This window comes from Ananas comosus, linkage group 2 (genome assembly GCF_001540865.1).
Source record: "Ananas comosus cultivar F153 linkage group 2, ASM154086v1, whole genome shotgun sequence".
NCBI lineage: Eukaryota > Viridiplantae > Streptophyta > Magnoliopsida > Poales > Bromeliaceae > Ananas > Ananas comosus.
The window spans coordinates 8,003,002-8,030,247 of record NC_033622.1 but is presented as its reverse complement, the minus strand read 5'-3'; the positions used below and the strand labels follow the sequence as shown (position 1 = coordinate 8,030,247).

At 39.9% G+C, this 27,246-nt stretch overlaps 1 protein-coding gene across 1 annotated transcript; it reads left to right on the top strand.

Moving 5' to 3' along the window:
* LOC109706636 (auxin-responsive protein IAA33) lies at nt 8,127–9,284 on the top strand. Its single transcript, XM_020227575.1, has 2 exons — nt 8,127–8,683; nt 8,932–9,284. The coding sequence occupies exons 1-2, from the start codon at nt 8,265–8,267 to the stop codon at nt 9,008–9,010; spliced, it is 498 nt and encodes a 165-aa protein (XP_020083164.1). The 5' UTR covers nt 8,127–8,264; the 3' UTR covers nt 9,011–9,284.

Genomic DNA, 27,246 nt, shown 5'->3' with positions numbered 1-27,246 from the left:
AGTCGTCTTCTTCTTTCTTTGTTGATTTGAGTGCAACCCCTGTGCTTTTAGAAAAAGACTTGGAAGAAGATTGGTTAGTAGGAAAAGTCATCTCATAAGTTTGCTCTACTAACTCTTCGACTTTCATCTCGTCCGGATGTTTGACCGTTTCGATCGCGGCTACTTTAGCCCGAAAACGTTCCGGAAGAGTTCGAAGAATTTTACGAATAACTTTAGCATCCGGGATCTTCTCTCCCAAATTAGCACATGTGTTAGTAATATCTTGAAGTCTAGTATAGTAATCGGTGAAATATTCATGCTCCTCCATACGAATAGAATTAAATTGACTAGTCAACATTTGGAGCTTTTGAATTTTTACTAAACTAGTACCTTCATGTGTAATTTGTAGAGTGTTCCAAATTTTCTTGGCGGTTTCACACGCCGAAACGCGAGTACACTCCGTTTGTGACAATGCATTAAATAAAGCATTTATGTCCTTGCCATTAAACGAAGATGACTCGTTTTCATCTTTGGTCCACTTGTTTCGTGGTTTAGGCGTTTCAACATTATCGACTTTTTCAATGGGATGTTTCCATCCAAATTCTATGGATTGCCATACCCGCTCATCGATTGCAATTAGAAAAGCTCTCATGCGAACTTTCCAATAGGCATAATTAGTGCCGTCGAAGAGCGGAGGTCGATTAATGTTACCGCCTTCGGCCATTAGATAGCAATATATCTAGATCCTGCTCTGATACTAATTGAAAGTTTTGAAATAACCAAAGGATCTATCTAAATTGTATCTATCACCTAGAGGGAGGGTGAATAGGTGAAATAGCCAAAAACCACAAATCTCAATGGGATAAAAAAAAATAAATGTAGAAAATAAAAATCACACCGAGATTTATGTGGGAAAACTCCAATTTGGAGAAAAACCCACGGACCAACATGCGAAAAAATAATCCACTAAGAGAAAAGATTACAAGGTGATTACCGACTCTACCCACTCCACGGACTCAACCTCTCTTAACCTCCTATGGATCTCGCGCAATCCTCCGGGTTGTCCACGCCCTCACGTTCGAATCCATGAACGCCTCGCACACGTCCGAATCCATGAACGCCACTCGAATCCACGAGCCCACGATCCGAATCCACGAACCGCCGTCAAACACGCCGAATCCACGACACCATCATGAAGAACATCATGTGTATGGTGATCCTTCGCTTAGAGTATCGATGAAAACCAGGGAAGCGAACTCCAAGCGAAGCGGAGATCAAATCGACATATTGATATGAAAATCCAATCTCTCGATTTGACCTAAAATAGGCTTTTTGTAGAAAATAAGTTTAAGATGAAATCCGCGCCTCTAGGGTGTCCCAAACATGTATTTTCGTGATGCTTAATATGTTAGAGAATCCCAATAGCTTATTTATAGACTTTAGAATCAAAACGGAATAGAATTAGAAAGTTTCTTTCCATATTCAGCACCTTATATCGGTACAAGGGAAGCTGTCCAGGGTACAGCATGACGGAATATTTTTCTGCGAAGCTTCTGTACCCTGGATAGACTGCAGCTTGTTCCGGAACAAGGCTTGTACCGGTACAGCCATGATGGTTGTACCGAAACAACCATCGTAATTCCCTGCGGCAATAGCCGCTGTCTGTACCGGTACAGAAAAACCCTTGTACCAGTACAACAATGCAATTTTTGCTGAAAATGCATTGTTTCGGGTTTTACAAGCTCTTAGAAACTTTCTAATCAATTACAATTTGAAAATTATAATTCTAAGATCTATAATTAAGTATGAATCACCATAAACAAGATTTAAAACTTACCTAAGCATCGTGATTCAAGATTTGCGTGTTTTGCGTCCTTTCAGATTCTTCGAAGTCTTAGATTCTTCGATCTTCAATACTCCGCTCCGGACTTCTTCAAGACTCCGACTCGACCCACGAAACTTGCCAGCACATAGGACCTAACAATATTCTTCATAAGTCATATCCTCGCGCAACTCCACGGGTTCATACTCTAGCACATGAGTTGAATTGCTGATATACTTGTGGAGATTTGACACGTGAAATACGTTGTGACTCCCGCAAGCCTCGGTGGTAACCCAAGCTTGTACGCCACCGCACCGACTCGCTTTAATATCTCGAACGGTCTGACATATCAGGGACTTAGCTTCCCACGGACCCTAAATCGCTTTACACCCCTCATAGGTGACACCTTCAAGAAAATGCGGTCTCTAACCGCAAACTCTAAATCTTTTCTCCGCTTGTTGGCATAACTTTGTTGCGTTGATTGCGCTGTCGCAAGCCGTTGACGGGCAAGGAGAACTTTCTCCTCCGCCTCCCGTAATACATCGGGGCGAAGAGTAACTTTCTCACCCACCTCGCTCCAATAGATATGAGAACGACACTTCTTTCCATACAAAGCTTCGAATGGCGCCATTGCGATGCTCTCTTGATAGCTATTGTTATACGCGAACTCCGCCATCGGTATGTAATCGTGCCATCCACCCTTATAATAAAGTACACACGCTGGAAGCAAGTCCTCAAGGATTTGTATTGTTCTTTTCGATTGGCCATCACTTTGAGAATGAAATGCGGTGCTAAAGTCGAGCCGTGTGCCCAAAGTATCTTGTAAGCTCTTCCAAAAGTAAGATGTGAACCTAGGGTCTCGATCCGATACAATAAACACCGGAACCCCATGAAGTCTCACAATCTCGTCGAGATACACTTGAGCTAATTTATCTCCGGACCATGTAGTGTGGATCGGCAAGAAATGTGCCGATTTCGTCAATCGATCCACTATTACCCAAATTGCATTGTGTCAGCCTTGAGATCGAGGCAAACTGGTAACGAAGTCCATTGCGATGTCTTCCCATTTCCAAACGGGTATAGATAGACTTTGAAGCTTTCCCACCGGCAACCGCGCTCCGCTTTCACTTGTTGACATGTAAGGCATTGCGCCACGAACTCCCCAATATCTCTTTTCATACCCGGCCACCAATAGTGCACTTTTAAGTCTTGATACATCTTAGTTCCGCCCGGGTGAATGCTATAGGGAGATTGATGCGCTTCTTGCATAATCACCTTTCGAATGTCCTTATTTTTAGGCACACACCAACGATTTCGAAATCGAAGTGCGCCATCGGTCCCAATGCCAAAATCATCGGCACTATCATTGTCAACTTCACCCCGCACCTTTTGGAGATATGCATCGGAAGCTTGTAGCTCTTTAATCTTCTCCAATAAGGTTGGTTGAACCACCAATGCAGCAAGGCTAGCCGGCACTCCCGAAGCCACTACTTCAAGACCAAACTATTGCATCTCTTTTTGCAATAACGGTTGGGGTGTAATTGCCGTAACCAAGTTTTCCACCGATTTTCTACTTAGAGCATTAGCCACAACATTTGCTTTTTCGAGGTGGTATAGAATAGTGACATCATAATCTTTTAGCAACTCTAACCACCGCCGCTGTCGTATATTTAGGGGTGGAACTGGGCCCGGGCCTAAACAAGGCCCGACCCGATGGGCCATGTTTGGGCCGGGCTTTGGGTATTAAAAACTTAACTTTGGGTTCGGGCCGGGCTTCAAAATTTAGGCCCCAAAAAATTTTGGGCCTATTTGGGCATGTCCAAGCCCGGCCGGAGCCCGACCCAAAAGCCCGATATATTAATTATTAAAATAAAATATTTAATTATATATATATAATATTTTTTTATAAAAAGAATAAATTATATAATATATCATATATAGTATATAGTGTTATTAACAATATATACTTTTATATATATGAGGATATATTATATATTAACAAAATATTTAGTTTCATATTAGGATATATTAAATAGTATTATTCTATATAATTAATTAATTATACATATCTATGAGTAAATATATGGTACATATTATTATACAAATAAAAGTATTTATGTATTATATGATAAATATATAAAATGGGCCTTCACGAAACCCGATGGGTATTGGGCATTGGGCTTGGGCTTGGGCTTGGGCCGGGCTTTAATTTTTAAACAAAATTGGGTAAAAGCCCGACCCGAAGCCCAACGTTTTTTTTTGGGCCGGGCTTGGGCATAGTATTACCCGACCCAAGCCCGGCCCAGTTCCACCCCTACGTATATTCAATACCTTTTGCGTGAACAAGCATTTGAGACTCTTATGATCCGTGTAAACCTCATAATACTCACCGTACAAGTAATGCCTTCATAACTTTAGCACGAATATCACCGCAGCTAGCTCGAGGTCATATATCGGGTAGTTCTTTTCATAACTCTTCAATTGGCGCGAAGCATAAGGAACGACTCGCCGGTTTTGCATCAAAACACACCTGAGACCAATATACGAGGCATCACTGTATACTATAAAGCTCTCCCCCGGAGTCGGTAGAGCAAGCACTGGGATCGATGTCAATCTTTCCTTTAACTCCTCGAAGCTCCGATCGCAATCGTCGCTCAACACATACTTCACCGCTCCACGAACCGCCGATAATATCCCGCAAGTCCAAAAAAGCTACGGATCTCCACAACACTTGTCGGGCGAGGCCAATCCTTAATTGCCTCGACTTTCTTCGAATCCACCGAGACGCCACCACCCGATATCACATGGCCTAATAAGGTAACCTCCGAAAGCCAAAAGTCACATTTCTTCCATTTAGCGTAGAGCTTCTCTTTTCGAAGTATTTGCAACACGGTTATCAAATGCTCCTTGTATTCCTCCTCGCTCCGTGAATAAACCAACATGTCGTAAATGAATACCACAACGCATCGATCCAACAACTGTCAAAAGACTCGATTCATTAAGTCCACAAATGCTGCCGGGGCATTAGTAAGCCAAAACGGCATTACTGTGAACTCGTAGTGGCCATCCCGCGTATGATACGCCGTTTTGTGCACATCCTTTGGCCTGATCTTCAACTGATGATACTCCGACTGAAGATCAATCTTCGAATATACCTGCGACCGTTGCAACTGGTCGAATAGATCATCAATCATTGGCAATGGGTACTTGTTCTTGATTGTCATTTTGTTCAACTCGCGATAATCTACGCAAAGTCGAAGTGTGCCATCCTTTTTCTTCACAAATAGCACCGGGGCTCCCCACGGTGACACACTCGACCTCACAAAGCCTTTATCGAGCAAGTCTTGCAATTGAGCTTTCAATTCTACTACCTCTACCGGTGCCATTCTATACGGAGCCTTCGAAACCGGCGCCGTCCCAGGAATCAAGTCAATGACGAACTCGATCACCAGGTCCGGTGGCAATCTCGGTAACTCTGCCGGAAATACATCCGGAAACTCACATGCTACCCGAATATTCCCAAGTTCCGGGTGCTCCCTTTGAGTCTCTACCGTCGTCGCCAAATAGGCCACACATCCACCTTTGATCATTTTTCTTGCCTTTGCCGCCGATACGGCTGCCGCGAAGCGCGAGCTTTTACACGCACGGTATACCAACTCTTCTTGGTTAGGCTCACGAAAAGTGATCACTTTTCTCTCACAATCAATAACCGCATAGTATATGGAGAGCCAGTCGACCTCCAAGATTATATCGAAGCCCCACATTTGGTTTAGTAAAAAAAAGTAGAGATGTTTTCGGAAAGAAATTCATGTTTAATTCAAAATTCAAAATTTAATTTTGATCTACTTTAAGATTTAAGTTCAAATGCGAGGATAATGGAGATATTATATATTTCTGACGAATTCAAAATTTCTGGATATGAAAAAATTAGTTAAAAAATAGAGACATTTTCGTAATAAAATTCATATTTAATTTTAAATTTTAAATTTTATTTTTATCTATTTTAATATTTAAATTCAAATGCGAGGATATATTTAATTCAAAATTATGATAGGTTGTGAAAAATTTTGAGAAACAATGAGAAAAGATTAAAATTTTGATGAGATATTTGAGAAACGCGTGGATATTACGTGTGAGAGTGGATATTACGTGTGAGAAAGGTTAACCGGATATTATGTAGGTGGTTGACGTGTATGATAGGTGGATTAATAAGATATTTGAGAAATTTACGGATATTCACGGATATTATGTTGAGAAAGAATTGACCGGTATGGATATTACGCGTAAGAAAGGAAAATATTTGAGAAATTCGTAGATAGAAGATATGATATAAATGCGAAGGTATTATTGTCACAAAAAGTGACAGATACATTTATTTTCAATCGTTAGATAAAATCTAATGGCAAAATATTAATATCTTTATTTGAGAATAAATTATTACATAGAGATATTTTTGGAAAGAGAAAAAAATTCAAAACTCACACTTTTATTAGTAGTATAGATATAGATGTATATATAACAAATGCAATGTTCAACGAGACCTTAGTTTCAGATTAATTGTTATAGGTGTTATTATTCAATATGAATACGAGTGGGAAACCACGCAATCCAATCCCATTGTAATCCCACTATATTACTACGTGGGCCGACTGTTTTTTAGTGAAATGACAAAAAATGTTTCTTAACTGATTTATTATACACGCGCAAATGCGCAATGTGATAGAATTTACAACAACAAACGGTCTATTTTTTTTTTCTTATTGTACTTTTTTACTTCAAGTAGCGTGTAATCGAAACTTTGTGCTAATGGGAACGCAGCCTAAAGGTACAATAAATAAGTAATTAAGCGATCGAGTTAATTAGATTTAAGAAAACAATAAAAAAAATAAGTAAGAATTAGGGTGGGTGTTTCAAAGAACCGTCCCGAGAGTCAAACGCCGGGCCGTTCGCCGAACGCAGCGCGGCCGCACTGGATCACCTGCATCGGATCACAACAACAACCCTCCACACCCCCACCCCCACCCCCACCCCCGCGATGCACTCCGGACACGTTCCCACATATATATATATATATATAAAAATTAAAAACCACACCACACTCCCAAGAAGTAACAAATTAACCGCACGCACCCAGCGCATCATTATCATTATCATTATCATTATCATTATTATTATTATATTATATAATAATATAATTATTATGGACAACTTAATTTCCAATGGAAAAGAGAGTAACTAGCCCTCAAATCCATGAACAATTAATTAATTAATAACGCCTGCCCCCGGTTCCGTCATTGTATTTTTATTTTATGTCCTTAAAAGCCAAACTTTTCAATGGAAAAGACTACTCATGACCCTGAAATCTATAAAAAATTAATACTTGCACCCGCTGCATCATTATAGATTTTTCTATGCCATAAACCTAACTTATCAATGAAAAATACTATTTAACTGACATTAAGAATTGGTGAATTCTGAGAGCTCATCTAGTACTGTTGAAGCCGACTTAAAACAAATGGCTGTAGAATCTTACATTCTCCATCTTTACAAAAAATTTAATAATTTTCAGTAAAAATTAAAAAAAATTTGATGTGGTAAATAATAAATTAATGATTTCTTAATGGAATGAGTATAATTAAGATATATATCCTAATTTGGAGTGTACCGGTAATATTAGTCTAGAATTATATAGAAAAGTATTTTGTAGTTCTCTAGTCGATTTAGTTTTTCGTATTGTAATTTAATTAATACAATCTGTGCAATATAAAGGCTCAGTTTCGAGTTCGGAATAATTAAATTATTCTGTAATTTTATATTTGGAATGAGAAATTTTTATTGTGATTGGAAGTTAACAATGTTGTCAAATATCCATAAATAATGCAATCGTATATTTGACCTTCACATTAGTATTTTTTTTTTAGTAGTATAAATTGTCTTGTAGGCTAAAATATATTATTCTATAAAATCTTAATTGGTAAAAAGCTTTCCGGAAGCAAAAATCAAATTCATACAAATCAATTACCCAACAAAATTTTTATATAGAATAAGCTATTATGGATAACTTATTTCAACATCCAAACAAGTGCGAAATACATGTACTATATATATATTGATCATATTTTCTGACCCCACATATTTACAGACAATCCCAAACTAATTAATGACCTGTTTAGTGTTAATAGGGATATCTAATGTTATTGTAGTACTGTACACACCGTGATATTTTTGCAAAGAAAAATAAACTATCTTTTTCACCATAGTGCATGGATAGATGAAGTATTCTATTTGTCTCACTTCCAACCGGCTATATATATATCTAGCTCTCTTCTATATATCTGCTCTTGCCCTACGTTTCTTTCCTTACAATCCTAAAGCTTAATTAATAATCCCTCTCACCTCTTCAATACTCCTTATTGATCACTATTTTCTCTTCGCCTTGTGATCATAGATTAAGTCACCATATATGATGAACATGTCCGAGTCGTCTTCGCTCCGAAACGCAGCGAAGAGGCCGGGGTGGGACGAGAAGGCCGCCGCCGGCTGCTACGCGGCCCCGGCCTCGGCCCCGGCCCCTATGAGGAAGTTCCTGAGGCTGGCGACGCTCAACGACGGCGTTGACGATGCGGCGTCGGCCATCACCCCCCCGGTGACGGTCGTCCTCGAGGGCCGGTCCATCTGCCACCGCATCCACCTCCACAAGCACGGCGGATACCAGAGCCTGGCAGCGGCCCTGCGCCGCATGTTTGTCGACACCGACGGCAGCGGCCACGAGCTGGCGGTCGACGGCGCCAGGCTCGACCTCTCGAATGCGGTGCCGGGGTACCTGGTGGCCTACGAGGACATGGAGGATGACCTCCTCCTCGCTGGCGATCTCAACTGGAAGTGAGTGATCAGTTCATGCATACCTACATATATATATATATATAAATAGATTAAAGCCACGAATTGCCTTTTGTGCACGTGAGTTTGATCGAGTGTTAAATTAATGTCGTCCAACTTAAAAAATTTCAACAGCTTCAGGTACTAGTGATGGAATGCTTTACCCTAGCTACTTTCCTGAGTACTCGTCATCTGTAAAAGGCGCATGAGTTTTTGCTGATATAGTTTTGTGTTTGGATCATAATTTTCAGGGACTTCGTTAGGGTTGCAAAGAGGATCCGCATAATACCAGCAAAGGCCAGCACAAGGAAGAAAACTGTAGGGGCATAAGTGTCATTACGACTTATATATATATATATATATATATATATATGCACTTTTTCATATATAGTGTTATATTTGGCGTTTTCGTTTTCCTTCCTCAGCTGCTCTTTCAATATTCTCCTAATTATAACTAGCTAGCTACTAGTGTGAAGCAAAATTTTGTACACATATATATTGATTGCTCTAGCATGGTACTTGTAGATCAGTGAGGTTTTTCCTATAAAGGGATTCTATATATTAAGGGATGATACGGTCACATTAATTCCATTTACCTTTTTTTTTGTTTTGTTTTTTTATTTTTTGATGGGTGGATTCTGATTTAGTGCGACGATAATTAAGGTTTTGACTGAATTATTGTCTGCACCAGCAATGTTAATATGAATGTCACAATATCAAATTTTAATTTAATATATATTGTACTGTGATCAACAATAAACATTGAAAACATTTACATGTGCAAATTTGGAAATCTTATCATGCACTTGAATTTCCAACAGAATATGAAATTTCGCCTTTGGAATGTTACATAAAGAACACATCTAATAACAAACTGAATTACGATTTTAGCTAATGTATAATGGAAATTTAATTGTACTTGCGGTGTAAGAGATGTATGGATATATCAGGTGCAGGCAATAAAATAATTTGTTCTGATGAAAGAAGAGGTAGCTAGCTATTGCTTTCACATTGAATAACTAGATACAATGAACCCCCGATTTAGGAAGGTTGGTTGCATGCATCCATCTCCTTTTTGTTTCTTAATTTGTTTTTTTGAGAAAAAGGTAGCACGCTACCCGCTTCATTCATTGATATGATGAATTAGGCTACATGGGTGAGATAGCACCGGCCTCGGTGGGGGTGAAAAAAAAAAATAAATAAATAAAATCCCACACTACACACGGGCAGACAAAACTTGGTCCCAGAGCTTCGTCAACTGCTTGATCTTGTACACTGCTAGTAGGGGATCTGATTGGGTCATTCTAAAGATCACCCCATTCCTAACCTCTCAAAAAATCCACCAGTAAGCTATCAAGTAGGATATCGAAGTACACGATAACTGCGATCCCTTCATCCTCATCCACCTATCCCAGATCAAGGTCATATCATCCCTCGAGGTCACATCATCCCACATTGTTTCTTAATTTGTTGCAACAACTAAAGTAGAAGCAAGCATCTTTGATTACACATGCAATACTGTGTTTTACTATCATTCTCTAATTAATGTATATGTAGTTACTGGCTCTCTCCTATATTCGTGGTGTTCATTTTTGAAATGTACGTGACACCCAAGGGATTCACCCAACTATTCAAATCTTACACGCTTAATCTTCTTAACCTTTCAGTCCTAACCTTCACCCAAATAATATTATAACTGGATTAAGAATTTAGCTCATTATTTCTCATATATAGAGCTATTTCAAATCTTGAGGTGTCATATGAAAATATTAAGATAAATGATTCGGTACTTTATTTTACAAAAAATAAAAAAGATCTTAACCATTGATTAATGAAGGTTAAAATTAAATACTATTTTATTATGTAGCTGGTTAGAAGGTTATTTCATGTGAAGGTATTTTTGTACTTAAACTAGATAAAATTTTAAGAAAGTTTTGATTAATATCCCAAATTTAGCATTAATTTTGTACTATTTTAAGCATTAATTTAAGGTTTGATTGATATTCCAAAATTTAGACATTAATTTTGCACTAATTTACTTATTAATTTTAGAAATTTTAGAATTCTTCTAATTTTGGCATTAATTTAAATTTTAGAAATTTTAGAAATATTAATTTTTCTAAATATGTTGAATTTAAATATTTAATATTTAAATTTAAAAATTTATATTTAAATAAGAGAAATTTTGTATTGCTATTTTATCCGAACCCGAACCAAAACTCGAAAGCGAACGCAGTGGATCTTTGCTAAATGGATAGAGTTTCGAATATTGGATATCAAAAATAAAAATCCAACGAATTTGAATTCGGGTATAGATTTTGATTGCATCCGATCTGAGCCCGAAACCGACCAAACCTGAATTTATTTTAGGTTATATATAATATATATATATATATAAATGTTTGATGTTATATTTGAAAATATTTTTTAAAAATTTAGATTTAATTTAATATATTTTGAAATATTGTAAAGAGGAATAATGTTTTGGGTTCGGGTTTCAGATTTTAAGTCGGTTACAGATGTGGATATGATTTTCTAAAATTCATCGGATTTGGATTTCGGTTCGGATTTCGGGTTTGGTAGTCGGATTCGGGTTCGGATTTTGAAAATCCGTCCGGAATCTAACCTCTTTACATCTGGTTTGTGGATGAAGAGAAAAGATAGAAACTGAAAAAGGAAAAAAAGAAAGAAGAAAGATTTGATAATATAGTGGAGATAAAATTACTAAATTATTCATGTATTAAAAAATAACAATATACTTCTTTGGAGTATCTGTTAATTGGTATAGCGACTACAGGTCATAATTTAAAAAAATTTAAATTTGAACCCTTGAATGAAAATAAATGAACAATATCGAAAAATAATAAGTATAGAAGTACTATTCAAATATTAATATTAGCTGTGTAAAGGTGAAAGGAGCAAGGTTTATACAATAAATATAGCGTACAAAAGTCGAAATCTTGTGCTGGATGAGTGCTTTCTTGGATGACTAACATATGGTAGTTGGACTTTTTAGTTCATAGGGTATATATATAAAGTCTTTAGTTCTCTCAGCACCAGGATAGTACATTCAATTTGTATACATATCTTATAATAAATGCCGGAAAATACTATTTGTTCAGTACGAAACAAAAAGGAAAATCATAAAAAAAAGAAATGTACATGTAAGTAATTTATACTATTCAGTAGAGGCGAGCTTATCTCTGCTCAAGTTTGGCTTGAAATTAATTTCGAGCCTAAATTTAGGCTCAAGCTCAGCTTGAAATTAATTCGAGCCAAGCTCGAGCGAGCCTAATTTTGAGGCCAGCGAACTCGAGCCCTAAATGAGCTACTTGAAATTCTTAACATCGTGCAATCTATAGTTTAATTTTTATAAAATATTATCTAAAATTCGATACAAAAAATGTCTAATAGCTCAACATACAAAATGAATGCATGAAATACTATATTATAATATTAAAAAAAAGGGAAAACTTCAAATACCCCCTTGTGGTTTCACTTTTTCTCATTTTAGTACCCTCTGATTAAAAGTGTATCAAGTTAATTAGTACCCTATGGTTTTGCACTTTTTCACTTTAGTACCCTGTGGTTTCGCACTTTCTCACTTTAGTACCCTGGGGTTTAAAAACCACAAGATACTAACTTGATACAAAAATAAAACCATAGGGTACTAACTTGATACAAAAATAAACCACAGAGTACTAACTTGATACACTTTAAACCACAGGGTACTAAAGTGAGAAAGTTCGAAACCATAGGGTACTAACTTGATACACTTTAAACCACAGGGTACTAAAATGAAAAAGTACGAAACCACAGGGTACTAACTTGATACACTTTAAACCACAGGGTACTAAAATGAAAAAGTACGAAACCACGGGGGGTTTTTGAAGTTTTTCCTTAAAAAAATTAGGAAAAACAACTATATGAGCGAGTGAAAAAGAGAAAGAGATAGCCATTAAAGTAAGATTTTACTAGATTGGTTTTATGGGCCCAATAATATAAATTCTATATACATATAATTAAAATACATAATATAAATTTATATAATTAAAATATATATTATATATAAGGGGCAATTTCATAGATACCCCTCCCAAAGTTTAAAATATCATACATGTCCCTATAAAGTTTAAAATATCACATATGTCCCTGTAAACACTGAAAATTATCACCAATACCCCTACCGTCAGTCGTGTTAGTTTTACTATAGTTATTAAAAGGTTAAAGATGGGTTAACTTTTAAAATGACCTATTTGCCCTCAACTATACTTTAATAAGTAAAAACATGTATGGAAACCCTATCTTTTTTTAATATTGGAAGCTTAAAATTTTTTTTTAACCAAAGTTATTCTCAAATATAATATATTTTAGCCAACAAAACTCTCTTTTTTTTTTTCCGTTGATAGAAAAATGCATGCATATTGTTATTTGATTTATTTTTTATTAAATAGGAAAAAAAATTAAACCTATCTTTTATTTCAAAATTACTATTACTGATTAGGAATATGAATTGATATAGGTACATAATTTTATCTGAACTCGATTTTATGGGGTGAGCTTAATCGATGCTGAGTACGGATAATTTCAGTTAAAATTACAAAAAAAATAAAATCACATTATATTCAAACTCAGTTATGGTTTTAATTTATATCTAAACCAAATCTGAACCGAAATCCGAAGCCGAAAATAAAACTAAAATCATATAAAAACATACTATATATAAAATACAATTTTTATATATTTTTTAAAAATAAATATATATTAATAATTTAATTTAATATTTCATATATTGAATAATTAAATTTAGGTTTACAGAAATTGTCTTGAAATATCTATTAGTATTTGTACTGTTGATGAGAGATAAAGGGTAAAAATGGTATTTTAAAAATATAACTCCATTTTAAAGGGACTTTGACAGAACTTAACTAGTGAAGGGCATATATGATAATTTTTGATATATTGGAGGGCATTCATGAAATTATCGATTTTAGAAGGACATTGATGAAATTAATAGTTCCTGGAAGGACATCTATGAAATTATCCCTATATATAATTATATATAGAGAGAGTTCGGCTACTATACTCTATTAGTATAGACCCCTTTATATTCATAAGTTTTTTATCGTTAGATCTATATACTTTTGACTATTTCCATCCGTAAATCATACTATTCAACCAACCATCCACTCAATCCTAGGGGACCACTATTATCCTAATTGCACATCCAATGGCAAAAAATTTATAAGTATAAAGGGGTCTATACTCATAAGAATATAGTAGCCCTAGCCTATATATATATATATATATATATATATATGTTACAATATTATTAATAGTATCAACTACTTGCTATTAAGTTTTCGACCCTTAGATGAAGGGATGTGTGGAGGATAATATTCATAAGTTTTTTATCGTTAGATCTATATACTTTTGACTATTTCCATCCGTAAATCATACTATTCAACCAACCATCCACTCAATCCTAGGGGACCACTATTATCCTAATTGCACATCCAATGGCAAAAAATTTATAAGTATAAAGGGGTCTATACTCATAAGAATATAGTAGCCCTAGCCTATATATATATATATATATATNCTCCCGGAGACCAAGAGCGTGCCCATCGAAGAGATGGTCCTAGTATGGAAGGAACACTGGTTCTGGAGCCGGTTCGTTGCCGACAAGGACGTCCGCATCGGCGTCGAGATGACCAATGCCAGGTCAAAGGATACCAATTAACGCCGCATGATGGTGATTTAAAAACCAGAGAAGGGCTCGCGTTGACTAATTACAGGCTAAAATCAAAGTTGCATGTGGATACTTACTATTCGCCTACCTACTTGAAGCTTGATTCCTCACTATGGAATTGTTGCCTATTTATTCTTGGCTAAAATATATAGGTCCAATCTTGCCCCGTGATATATATATATATATATATATATATATATATATATTTCGAGCTTTTCGAGCCTAATTCGAGCAAGCCCGATAACACTCAAGCTTGAAATTAATTTCGAGCCTAAATTTAGGCTCAAGCTCGACTTGAAATTAATTCGAGCCGAGCTCGAGCGAGCCGAATATTGAGCCGAACGCGAGTCGAACACGAGCCGGCTCGCTCATTTGCCAGCCCTACTATTCAGCCCCTGAACTATGTCCAAATGTGAAACATCCAAGAGGATTTCAGTATGTAATTCTAATATCTGAAGTTATGTTTCAGTACGAAACATAAAAACAGAATATCTGAAGTTGTCACTCTTTGGGCAGGTATAACCATTAAATCAACAAATTATGTATAATTTTAAGGTGCCAAAAATGACTTCTTAGAGATGATTATGTGACTTGATTATTTTATTTTTTTTAGGTACCAAAAATGACAGAGAGTAAGTGCGCAGATTAAATTATAGCAATTGTACGGAGTCCAAACAACGTTGTAAAAAAATTTAGTGGTTTCATTATTAATGAGTTTAGATTCCACACAAAGGATCATGAAATGTTAAGAAAAACTCAAAATTCTGGAGTTATGGTTGAAGCATAGGGACAGGCTTACTATGGTGTACTTACAGATATTATTGAACTTGATTATTATGGGAATTTTAAGGTTGTCTTATTTTGTTGTGATTGGGCGGATATCACATCGCAAAAAGGATTAAAAAAAGACACAAATGGATGTACTCTTGTGAACTTTTCCAAGTTGATATACAAGGGACGATTATTGAAAGATGATCCAATTGTATTTTCATCTCAAGCAAAATAAGTATTCTATATACAAGACCCCAAATATGAGGAATGGTCTCAAGTTGTCATGACAAAACCAAGAGACTTATACAATATGAGAGCACATTTGCAGGATGACACTAAAACTTACACTCAGTGCATGTCATGCGATGTTATTGTTACTGATGAATTAAATGACTGTATAAGTTGGGCTAGAAAAGATACTGATGGAAACAATGTAGTTTGATGTATTATAGGCTCTATATAGTATTTAGAATGTCTAGTCTAGTTTATATATACTCAAACTTTACGGGCTTGCAGTTCTAATCCACGTTCCTTTTATTAAATATCATTTTGTGAATTAACCTAGTGGGGTATGCAAAATGCACAACTTGTATGCCTTCTATTTTATTCCATCTTTGTTCATTAACCTAGTGTGCTTGGAAAACGTACGTTTGTGTGATTCTCGATCAAATTCTAATTTGGTCTTCGTCGTGGTATTTTATGTTTCTATTATTTATTCTCTTCTTTTAAATTGTGTATTTTCTTGATATCATGTAACTATGTAGAAATTTCTTTGGGATTCAAAGTTTCTATAAAAGGATGAATTTCTTGTGTGGATTTCTATCTATTCTATAGCTAAACTATTTCAGGGTTACGATAGACTGTAGGATGTTCTTGGCCCTAGCTTGAACAACAAGGGCAAACCTTTAATATTCAGATAATATATGTTTGCTTTTCAAGGCAATTTTAAATGCTTACTAATACACATTTTTCTTTCTATTTACAGATTGGCTTGAAGGAATGGTCACTGAATATCCAGTTGCAACATTTGCTGATATTTTTGGGGATGTTAAACTGTAAGCCTCACTCTGAGCAAAAAGGAGTTCACTAATGAAATTTTGATGTTTTATGCAGTTGGAGATTTATTTTATATGTGACTGCTAGTAGTTCCCTGATGATCTTTTTCCACATAGGTTGTAGTTGGAGATGTGTCACGCCCCGGAGTCCCTTTTTGATTTAAAAATCCATACGGAAGTGTCCAATTTTTTTTTTTTTTTTTTGGAAAAACCTTGATCGCAGGGTATGCCAGATCCGCCACAAATATAGAGAATTCACTGTTCACACGGACAGAGTCTTTCTTATATTTACACGGCGTTGCACAAGTACAAGATCAACCATAACTGTATGAACATCCTCATACATAAACCACATCACAATTACCATTCATTTCATCACAGATATTCACATATTCACATCGATGAGTTTAAAATGGTTCCTACCCGGAAACTTGTTTTAAAACACTAAGAATCATGAAACTACGAAAACCTTTTTAAAATCGTTTCCCACGCGGAAACCTTTTCCTTCTAAAAACGCGCTACCACGAGGGATAGAAAACCATTTCCATTTCATAAGAAATCCATAAATCCTTTGTTACATTCACAAAATCCTCATTATTCAAATAAAGGAAACCACTAAACCAATAAGTCTAAATAAATTATTTAAAAGACAAGTTTGAGAATTTAACCAAAGTAATGGGCCGATGGATCTATCGAATGCTAAGCTGCGCACCTCATGAATCGTCCCCACTCGGAGCCGTGATGTCACCTTAAAGGGGCTAGGGGGTAAGAACATGTACACATGTCTCCCCTTCCAGTGAGTACCGCAAGCCGACGAGGGCCAGGGGTACTCACCAGTCAAAGAGAATAAACAAAGGTATGGGTAAGGATAATACAGTAGCAACGATAAATAAAGGAACAAGATGTACAAATGAATAATTACCGCTCCTGTATGTATGCATCAACCAGACGATAAGTCCAAAATACCCAATCTGAAACCTGCCCTATCGGTCCGTAGACCTCGGGCCTGTGCCACAACTGCTCTAAACTGTAAATGACCCGAGTATAAGCTCTTGGGTCTGAAAGGTATATGACCCCAGCATAAGCTCTTGGGTTTGAAAGCTTATAACCCCACCATAAGCTCTTGGGCTCACGAACTGGCAATCCCAACCACTTTTTTGGAAAAGAACACCCTCTTGCGATGGATCAAATCGCTGGTGTTCATGAAATGCATACGAGCAGTGGCGATAGATGCTAATATGCTCAATAGCCAACCATCGGCAATTAGCCGACAATCCTACTCCTCAGGGTATACCGACCGTGTAGGTCACTAAGTAGTCCAACCGACCAAGTAGATCACGATAACAGATGCAGTAAACCGACCGAATAGGTCACAGTACAAGATACAAGAACCGATCGACTAGGTCACAAATCTCATATGTAATCATAAGCCAGCTCTACTTGTAACATATTGAAACCTCGAGAGCGATTATCGAACTTTACTCAAATTGGTTAAAGTTGTCGAGAGAAATAGTTGGAAAATTCCATTTAGCATTCCAACAATGTTGGAAGGGTTAAAAATGAGTTTTAAAGGAGTTTGGAGAGTTTTAGCATTGCTCGGTGCGAAGAGAAGTCTAGCAAAAGCTAAAACTGCATTCTGGGCAATTTGTACCGGTACAACTTTAATGTTGTATTGGTACAACATTGCAGGCCGAGAGAAAGCAGCTCTCGGGTTGGAGGTTGGCTGGAAGTGTATCGGCACAAAATGATTTGTACCGGTACAAATGCCACGAAACCGAGAGAGTTGCTCTCGGGTTTGCCTTTGCGCGATCGTGTTACCGGTGACAGATGAAAGTGTACTGGTACACTTTGGTCTGGCAGCAACTTTGAAGTCTGTTGCAAATAAGAATCGTTGGAGGGCCTAGTTGCAATTGTGACACACTATATATGACTCCATCTCTCCCTTTTGCTCACAGCAGCAAAGAGATCTCTCTCCTTCTCATTTTCTCTCCCTCTCTCTCTAGAAGCTTTGCACCAAGGCAAAGGAAAGGAGAAGAAGGCTTGGAGAAAGATTTTTGAGGGTTTTGAAAGGTCTAGGAGCTCTCCAACAAGAAGGATTTGGAAGAGCTTGGGCTAAGGTGAGTTTTAAGGCAAAAAAGCACATCTAGGGTTTGGATTTTCACCCTAAGTTTTGGTGTTTTGGACTCCTAGCAAGCGTAGAAACGTCGAACGAGCCTTGAAATCCATGAAATCCATGGTTTCTCATGAGCTCTCATGGTGAACTTCTAGGGTTCATGTTAGATGTCCTAGGAATGATTCGAATGGCTTAGAAATGATATTAAAGAGATTCCTAATTAATTCTAAGCTAGCATTTGCTTAGATACAAGATCAATTTAGGGAAAATCCATATATGGCATTGTTAGGGCACCAAATTTGGAGCTTTTGTCTCGGATCATTTTCGAGATAAATTGACCTCATGAAAACCTAATTAGGGGTATTTTCGACGCGTTGGTGCGCTCAGTTCGGCCAAACGAAAAGACTATGTAAAGATATTGAATAAAAAGCTTAATTTGGCTCTATTTTGGTGCAGATCGCCGCAGCACGCGGAGTAGGAGTCTAAAAATCACGAGAATCGAACCCCAACTCCTTTGCTACTATTCGAGGTGGGGGGTGTATTCCGGAATTGTTGGATTCCCTTCTATGTCTATTTTACCTTTTTATTGAACATTATGTCAATAGTCATTCATGCATGATAGGATAAATTACATGTGAATATTAATTGGACTTCAATTATATGCTTCTAATGTAGATGAACATTGAGATTGATATAACTATAGCGGACATGTATGTTGGAACCCTATACTTGTGTGAATGTGAGACCGAGACTATGATAATAGTAAACAAAGGTGACATTGACAATAGAGACAAGATTGGCATCAAGAAAAAGATAGTTAAACAAAGTTTAACCATTAGTGGCATTATAACAAGAATGACCTAGAGAGTGACATGAATAAATAAGTAGAAACCTATTATGATAGTGGCATTGTGGCTAGTGGCTATATATTCCCTAAGTGGGAATTGGATCGATACTCACGATAAGTCTTGCCTTGAGGGAAGTAACTCCCCCTCAAGCGGTGCCTTCCGGAACAGTCACCACGGGGATAGTGGCCCTGAAGATGGCCCCTCGGGTCTTGTAGTGCTTAGAGCCTCTCCGAACGAAAGGAATTTTGGGTTGTGAGTTATTGAGGTTAACAAGGTTAACTGGTAAGATTGGATAAAAGCCAAAGTAAAATCATGGAAAAGCATGCATGCATAATCATTCTTTATTTGATTATATATATCCACTGATAGTTTTCTTACAGGCATAGTATTAGCATCAGTATTGGTTACTATTTCTCTTCTTTGAAATACTTATGCCTAAATAAACCTAGTCGGTAAGTCGGCGAGGTCGGTTGCCGAACCTACTGGAAACTTCGTTATAGTTCTCACACCACTAACCCTACAGATCTGAGCGCGAGCAGGGCGGCGGAGGATCGAGGCAAGGGTATTGCGTCATAGCTAGTGGCCACCGGAGTACTTGCATCTAGTCATTCCCTTTTTGGTTCATGTATCAACTTTTATTTTGTTGATCTAGAGATGTAAAAGTTGTAAACATTCATATATTTTCGGGTTGAATGATCAAAATGTAAAAGATATTACGCATGAAAGGAAAGTGGATGTAATAGTTTTAGTTTACTAGTATTTGGTTGAAATGTAATCAAATATTATGTATGGTTGTATGTTGTAGCTTAGAGCTTTCGCTTCCGTTGTTGCTTGCCCTCGTGCAAGCCTTGTATAATTGCAAATCTCATTGGTTGATTGCTTAATTATACTTGTTGTTAGAGCCTTGGGAGGGCAGAGGAGGCTCTGTCCGTTCGGCGTCTGTTGACGTGACCCGAATCTGACCAAATTGGCGGGGAGCGAGGCGTGACAGATATAATGGTATCAGAGCATGGTGAAAGCAAAAGTCTAGGATGGACTTAGGGACCTTAGGATTGGAGAGCTTAGGGACTTAGGAAACACTTAACGTGGACTTGGATATGCAGAAGCTAATGGATTGGGTTAATGTTAATACTTCTCTAAAAAGAATTAGAGATGAATTCGAGTGTCTAATTATTTTCTGCTTAAGGAATTGTGTGGGGTGGCCGACCACATGACGCCGAGAGTTGGAAACAAATTATGCTTGATTACTTTCGCTTAATTGGGTAGTTAATTGGAACGTGTAAGTGTCGAGTGTGTCGAGTACTAATATGTGTGCTACGTTTCAGGACGTGATGGCACCAAGAGGACGCCCTAGTACGCGATCTGCACCGGCACCGCCTCCTGAGGTGCTNGTGTCGAGTACTAATATGTGTGCTACGTTTCAGGACGTGATGGCACCAAGAGGACGCCCTAGTACGCGATCTGCACCGGCACCGCCTCCTGAGGTGCTCAAGCAGACGGGGTCGGATGAAGTACGCGAGCTGCGGGCCCAAGTAGCGGCTTTGGCCGGGGCTATGCGGCAACAGGGGGAGCAGATTGGACGGCTTCATGAGTTGGTGGCTCAACAGGCGGCAGCGGCTGCACCTGTACCTCAGGATCCACCTGCACCTGCGGCACCACCTCCAGCGACGGCGGCAGCACCATTGACGGTTATTCCTCTGACGGCTTCGGATTCATCGGCTCCTATTCCCGATGCACTTGAGGCCGAGAAGGAGCGGTCGTTGGCGGTGTTGACGGCCCTTAAGCGGTTCAACCCTCCGACTTTCAATGGTGATGATAACGCAGCACCGGTGACGGTTATTCCCCCGACGGCATCGGGTTCATTGGCTCCTATTCCCGATGTCCTTGAGGCCGAGAATGAGCGATCATTGGCGGTGTTGACGGTCTTCAAGCGATTCAACCCTCCGACCTTCAACGGCGATGTGAAGGATCCGTGGTTGATGGAGTCGTGGTTGGCCATAATAGAGGCGTTGTTCGAAGATATTTACACCCTTGAGAAGGATAAGGTTCACCTTGCGGCCCATTGCTTCAAGGGGTCGGCGCGGCTATGGTGGACACAAGCGAAGAAAAGTCGCTCGTTGGATCTCGCTTCCATTACTTGGGAGACGTTTCAGGAGATGCTATTGATGGAGTATTTTCTCGAGAGTGACAAGCAAAAAATCAAGAAGGATTTTCGCAAGTTAAGACAAGGTAGCCGGTCGGTGCGGGAGTACGAGAAGGAGTTCACGCACCTAATCAACTGCGTGCTGAGCTTGGTTCACGGCGATAGGGACCGAGCGAAGGCTTTTGAGGGCGGGTTGCGACCCGAAATATTCAAGACTATTCATGCGTTCTGCTTGAAGACCTATGAGGAGGTACTTGACCGCGCGCTTTGGGTAGAGCGCGGCAATGCTGTTGCGCGAGAGGAGCGCGAAGCATTCGAAAAGGATAAGGAAAGGGATAAGTCCAAGAAAAGGGCAGCTAGTGGATCCGCGGGGCAGTCGAGTTGTAAACGACCCCCTCGGTCTCAGCGATCACAATGGCGGGGAGGCAGGAGTCAGACGCAGAGCCAGACTACCTACTCGTGCGTGATATGTGGCGGAGACCACCGAGTTACTACTTGCCCTCAGCGGGAGGGGCGGTGTTTTCGATGCGGCTAGGCTGGCCACATAGGCCGAGAGTGCCCGGGCGGCACATCCCCTGCTCCGTCAGCAGCTTCAGTCCAGTATACTCCGCAACAGTTGGCGGGACTGCCACCCGCTGTGTCTGCTGGACGTTCTTCAGCGCCTCATCAGTCGGAGGCCTCTCGAGCACCTAGTGGGCGGGTATTTGCCACTCAGGTGGAGGAGCAGCCGGCGGTACCAGATGACGTGGTGGCAGGTATTATCCTTATCAGAGGCACTAGAGCTAGAGCATTATTTGACACAGGTGCATCTCATTTATTCATTGGTGCATCATTTGCGAAAACTTATGACATAGAGATCACGCATAACGAGGACTATTGGTCAGTAAGTACACCAGAGCATTCGTTCCGTGTTCATGATGAGTGCTTGGCTTGCCCAGTACAGATCGGTGATTAGATTATGTCGATAGACCTATTGGTGTTAAACCAAATGTGGGGATTCGATGTCATTATGGGGATCAATTGGCTCTCCAAGTACTATGCGGTTATTGATTGCAACAGCAGGGTGATCACATTTCGTGAGCCAAATCAAGAGGAGTCAGTATACCGGGCATGTAAAAGCAAGCGCTTCACGGCGACCATATCGGCGGCGAGGGAGAGGAAAATGATTAAAGGAGGTTGTGTGGCCTATTTGGCGACAATGGTGGATACTCGAAAGGAGCACCCGGATTTGGGGAGCATTCGAGTGGTGTGTGAATTTCCGGATGTGTTTCCTGTGGAGTTACCGGGATTGCCACCGGACCGGGAAGTCGAGTTTGTCATTGATTTGATTCCCGGGACGGTGCCAATTTCGAAGGCTCCTTATAGAATGGCACCGGTGGAACTTAATGAGTTGAAGGTTCAGTTACAAGACCTACTCGATAAAGGCTTTGTACGGCCGAGCGTGTCTCCGTGGGGAGCTCCAGTGCTATTTGTAAAGAAAAAGGATGGCACACTTCGACTTTGCGATGATTATCGCGAGTTGAACAAAGTGATGATCAAGAACAAGTACCTGTTGCCTAGGATTGACGATTTATTCGATCAGTTGTAAGGGTCAAGGGTATATTCAAAGATCGACCTTCAATCGGGGTATCATCAGTTGAAGATACGGCCCAAGGATGTGCACAAAACGGCGTATCGTACGCGGTATGGCCACTACGAGTTCACGGTTATGCCATTTGGGCTTACTAATGCCCCGACATTCTTTATGGACTTGATGAATCGAGTCTTCCGTCCGCTATTGGACCGGTGCGTCATGGTATTCATTGACGACGTATTGGTATATTCTCGGACCGAGGAAGAACACGAGGAGCATTTGAGGATCTTATTGGAGACACTCCGAAAGGAAAAGCTATATGCAAAATTAAAGAAGTGTGAATTTTGGCTTTCGAAGGTTACTTTCTTAGGTCATATTATATCCGGGGATGGCATCTCGGTAGACCCGAAAAAGTTGAGGCAATTAAAGATTGGCCTCGCCCGACAAGTGTAGCGGAGATTCGTAGCTTTCTTGGACTCGCGGGCTACTACCAACGGTTCGTGGAGGGGTTTGCCAAAATAACTACTCCACTAACGCGCCTTACCCATAAAGGGTTGAAGTATGTTTGGAGCCTCGAATGTGAGCGGAGCTTCGAGGAGCTAAAGGAAAGGTTAACGTCTGTAGCACACTGGACCTTTGCAAATTGCGAGGTTCGAGTGATTGGATGTGTCCTAACCTTTTCCAGACTTTCTGGTGGGTCGTTGACAGTGTTCCGACCTATGGTTCGAACCCCAAAAAGTGAGGTTTAAAGCCTAGCACCAAAACCCGAAAAATCGGATTTTTGGTTAGCTCTCGGGTAGCCTTCAGAGGGCTGTGTACCGGTACGGTGTGATGGCTGTACGTACCGGTACAGCCATCAACATTGGCTGCTTCTCAGCCAACCCGAGGCTCGGGTTTGGCTATTTCGTAGGATGTGTACCGGTACGTGGGCCCGTGTACCGATACGCAGTGACAGATTTTGAATGGTCAAAACTGCAGGGGTGTTTTTGCATTGTGGCTTGTCTATATTAGCACCCACGCCCCTAGGGCTTTCTCCTGAGCTTGCCACAGCAGGAATAGAGGTAAAGGAGCCCTCCTTGATTTTTCTTTGATTATTCTTGGATTTTGGTGGGATTTTAAGAGATTAAATTTTTCTTTTTGCTCTTTGGTGCAACTTCACCATTGTTGAAGCTTGAAGCTTGAATTTGGAGCCTTGTTGAGGGAAGATCTTTGATGTTAGAGGGCTTAGAGCCTAGATTGAAGCTTCTAAGAGGTAAGCAGCTTGTTCTCTCTCTCTAGATTGGAATTTTATTGATGGTTTTGAGATGAAACCCTAGATTGGGAACCTAGGGCTTATTTTGGGCATTTTTGATCTAGGGCTTTTGGGGCAAAATTATTTGGATTAGAACCCTCCTTTGGGTTGGATTGGAAGGATTCTAACCTTCTTTTGGAGCTTGTGAGAGTTTTCTCCACTCTAGGTGAGATTTTAGCCCTTTTGACTTGTTGGTTAATGTTTGATCTCATAGTTGATCAAAATGCCCGTGTATCTCTTTGCTCAATACTTTTAGGGTATTTTGAGACGCGTGGACAACTCCGTTCGGCGAAACGAAGGACTGCGCGACAGTTCGGTGGGTTTGACCTAGCCACACAATGAGAAAATCTCATTTGTGATGATTTGAGTATCGTTAAATGATAAAACATGCGTAATCATGTTAGATATATTTATTATGAATTTTAGAATGCTTAACATGCCTATATAATGTATAGTAAATTTTTGGATCTCTATGTGGTAGAGTGCATGCATGTAAGATATAGCATTCTAGTCAAGACTTGGAACCATGATTCCTATTATGAAAATGAACATTGCTTTTATGCATTTAACCTTTTTGCCCAATTGTGACATTAGGGACTTTGGAAGCCTAGAGAGGCTTGGGGACTTAGACTATTTGAAAAATTGGGCCAATGTCATAAAGAGGCATTGGGCCCGGGCTATAGTGAACATTGGTATTTATGTCTTAATTGGAACATAGAATATGAATTGGGCTTGATTAGTTGTGATGCTTAAGTGTCATAAAGAGGCACTAAGGAAGTGAGTGTTGGATATCACATTGTGACATAGAGCTAGACCGTTGGGTTACTGGTAGCTATTGCCATGTTTGAGACATGAGGGTTGGATATTTGAGCCTTTGACTACCCTTGCTTGCCAATTGTGCTCATTCGCACATACTTGTGAGGGTCACTCCCTACAAGCCGGCACTCCGGAGTTAGTCTACGCGACCTATGTTCGCTCGTGCGGTATTGAGAAGCCTACGGGGTCGAGTGGGACAGACACATTCCAAGAGTAGGAATGTTGGGCTACCACAGGCACTTAGGCGGCGCAAGCTAGACTACCTTGGGTAGGTCCTTAATTGAAAATGGAAATCGACACAGTATTGAGTGTGTTATGATCACTACTAGATAGAGAGTAGTAGTTGGATTATTTAGATTTGCTTCTAGCATAGTGTTGGACACTTGAGTATACATACATACATGTAGCATGCTAGGAGATGTTGTTCATTGCATTCATGTAAACATTGTTTACTATAGTAAAGCATGATCTTCATAAATTCATAAAACAAATTATGATTGTTACTTGTGGTCATGTAGGGACATACTTGTTCATTATGAATTAAAGGTGCATCTTAATTGAGACAATGTAGTATCTTAGCATTTTAATTATGCCTTCTTAAATGCAAATTATTCATTATTATTGCTCTTTTTTTTGACTTACCCTTTCTTTGGGGTCTAGTGGTGCATTGAGCTGAGGTCAGTAATTGCCCACTGGGAACTATAAATTATAGTTCTTACGCCCTCTGTTTTATGTTTTCTTTCAGAGCCTTCCACGCCGGTAGAAGCTAGGGACCGCGGGAAGGGCGTTGCTTCGAGCTAGCTCTTCTGTGAGGGACGACTTGATAGTTTGTTTACCTCTCGATATTTTTATTTTGGAGAGGTTGAGAGCTGTACCAGTGTACTAGAGGCCACCCTTTTGTGTACCTTTTTGGACTGATATTGTTTAACTATATGTTTCACTTTTATTGCTTTAGTATTTCTCTTTTACCTTGTTGTAGACGATAGCTCTATTTGTACTCTGATATCTCTAGATGTTATTTATCTTTGGTTTATTTTCCGCTGTTGATGTAGATGCCTTATATGTGTTGACATATGGCGGGTCTGGGCACGCTACCGGGAGGGCCTCCGCCGGTCCCGGGGCGTGACAGATTAATTTGGTATCAGAGCCTAGGGTTGAGTCTTAGTGGACCTAGCGAACCTTAGGCCGGTTGGACTATAGGAATTAGGCTCGTGAGAGACGAGGTCTAATTGACTCGTGAGCGAAAGTATTTTGATTGGGTTTATGACAACTCTAAAAAGTTAGAGTTTGATCGGAGTGTATGGCTTCTAACTTCGCGGAGGGTTACGTTGGCGGCCGACAACGTAACATCGGGAGTTAGTGGTGAAGGACACTTCCTTAGTTTCGCATGACTTGGGTACTTATTTATTTGAGCGGGGTTGCGATAGCGTGGGTTTTACTAACTTCCGCTTTTATGATGTTGTAGTGACAATGCCGACGACTCGCTCTAAGTCTGTCGGAGCGGACAATGCGGCGAACTTTGAGGAGGTGGAGACCTCCGCTACCTCCGGATCCGGCGAGGTCCGTGAGTTGACAAGCCAGCTGGCGGCCCTCACTGATTTGGTCGCACAGCAGGCGGCGGCAGCACGACAGCAGGCGGATGCGGCGCGCCGACAGGAGGCGCGAATGGAGCGACTGGAGGATTTGCTTAGGCAGCAGGCGGCTGCAAGGGAGTCACAGGTATCCACACCCCCACCAGCACCGGCAGTGATTGCGACACCGAGGGCGCCATCTCCAGGGCCCGGTACTCCGAGGACATCACCGGATATTGCGGCTCGGGGAGAGGAGTTCGTGGCACCACCGGCGTGAGCATCTGTAGCGGGGGCGGTTTTCGCCGCGATGGTTGAGGGAGCTGAGCGGGATCGGCTCATGGAGTGCCTTAGTGAGTTCAGGCGATGCAGTCCACGGACCTTTGACGGGGAGAACGTGGACCACTGGATAGTGGAGAAGTGGCTCATGCATATGGAGAAGCTATTTCGAGATACCTTTGTGGAGCAGAGGGACAGAGTGTGGCTCGCCACACACTTCTTAGACGGCGAGGCCTACCGTTGGTGGTTGGATATCCTGGACAACCCCAACACAGACTTGGCAGCGATCTCATGGGCGAGGTTCAAGGAGCTGCTTCTGGCGCACTACTTCCCTACCAGCGCCAAGAGGAAGATGGA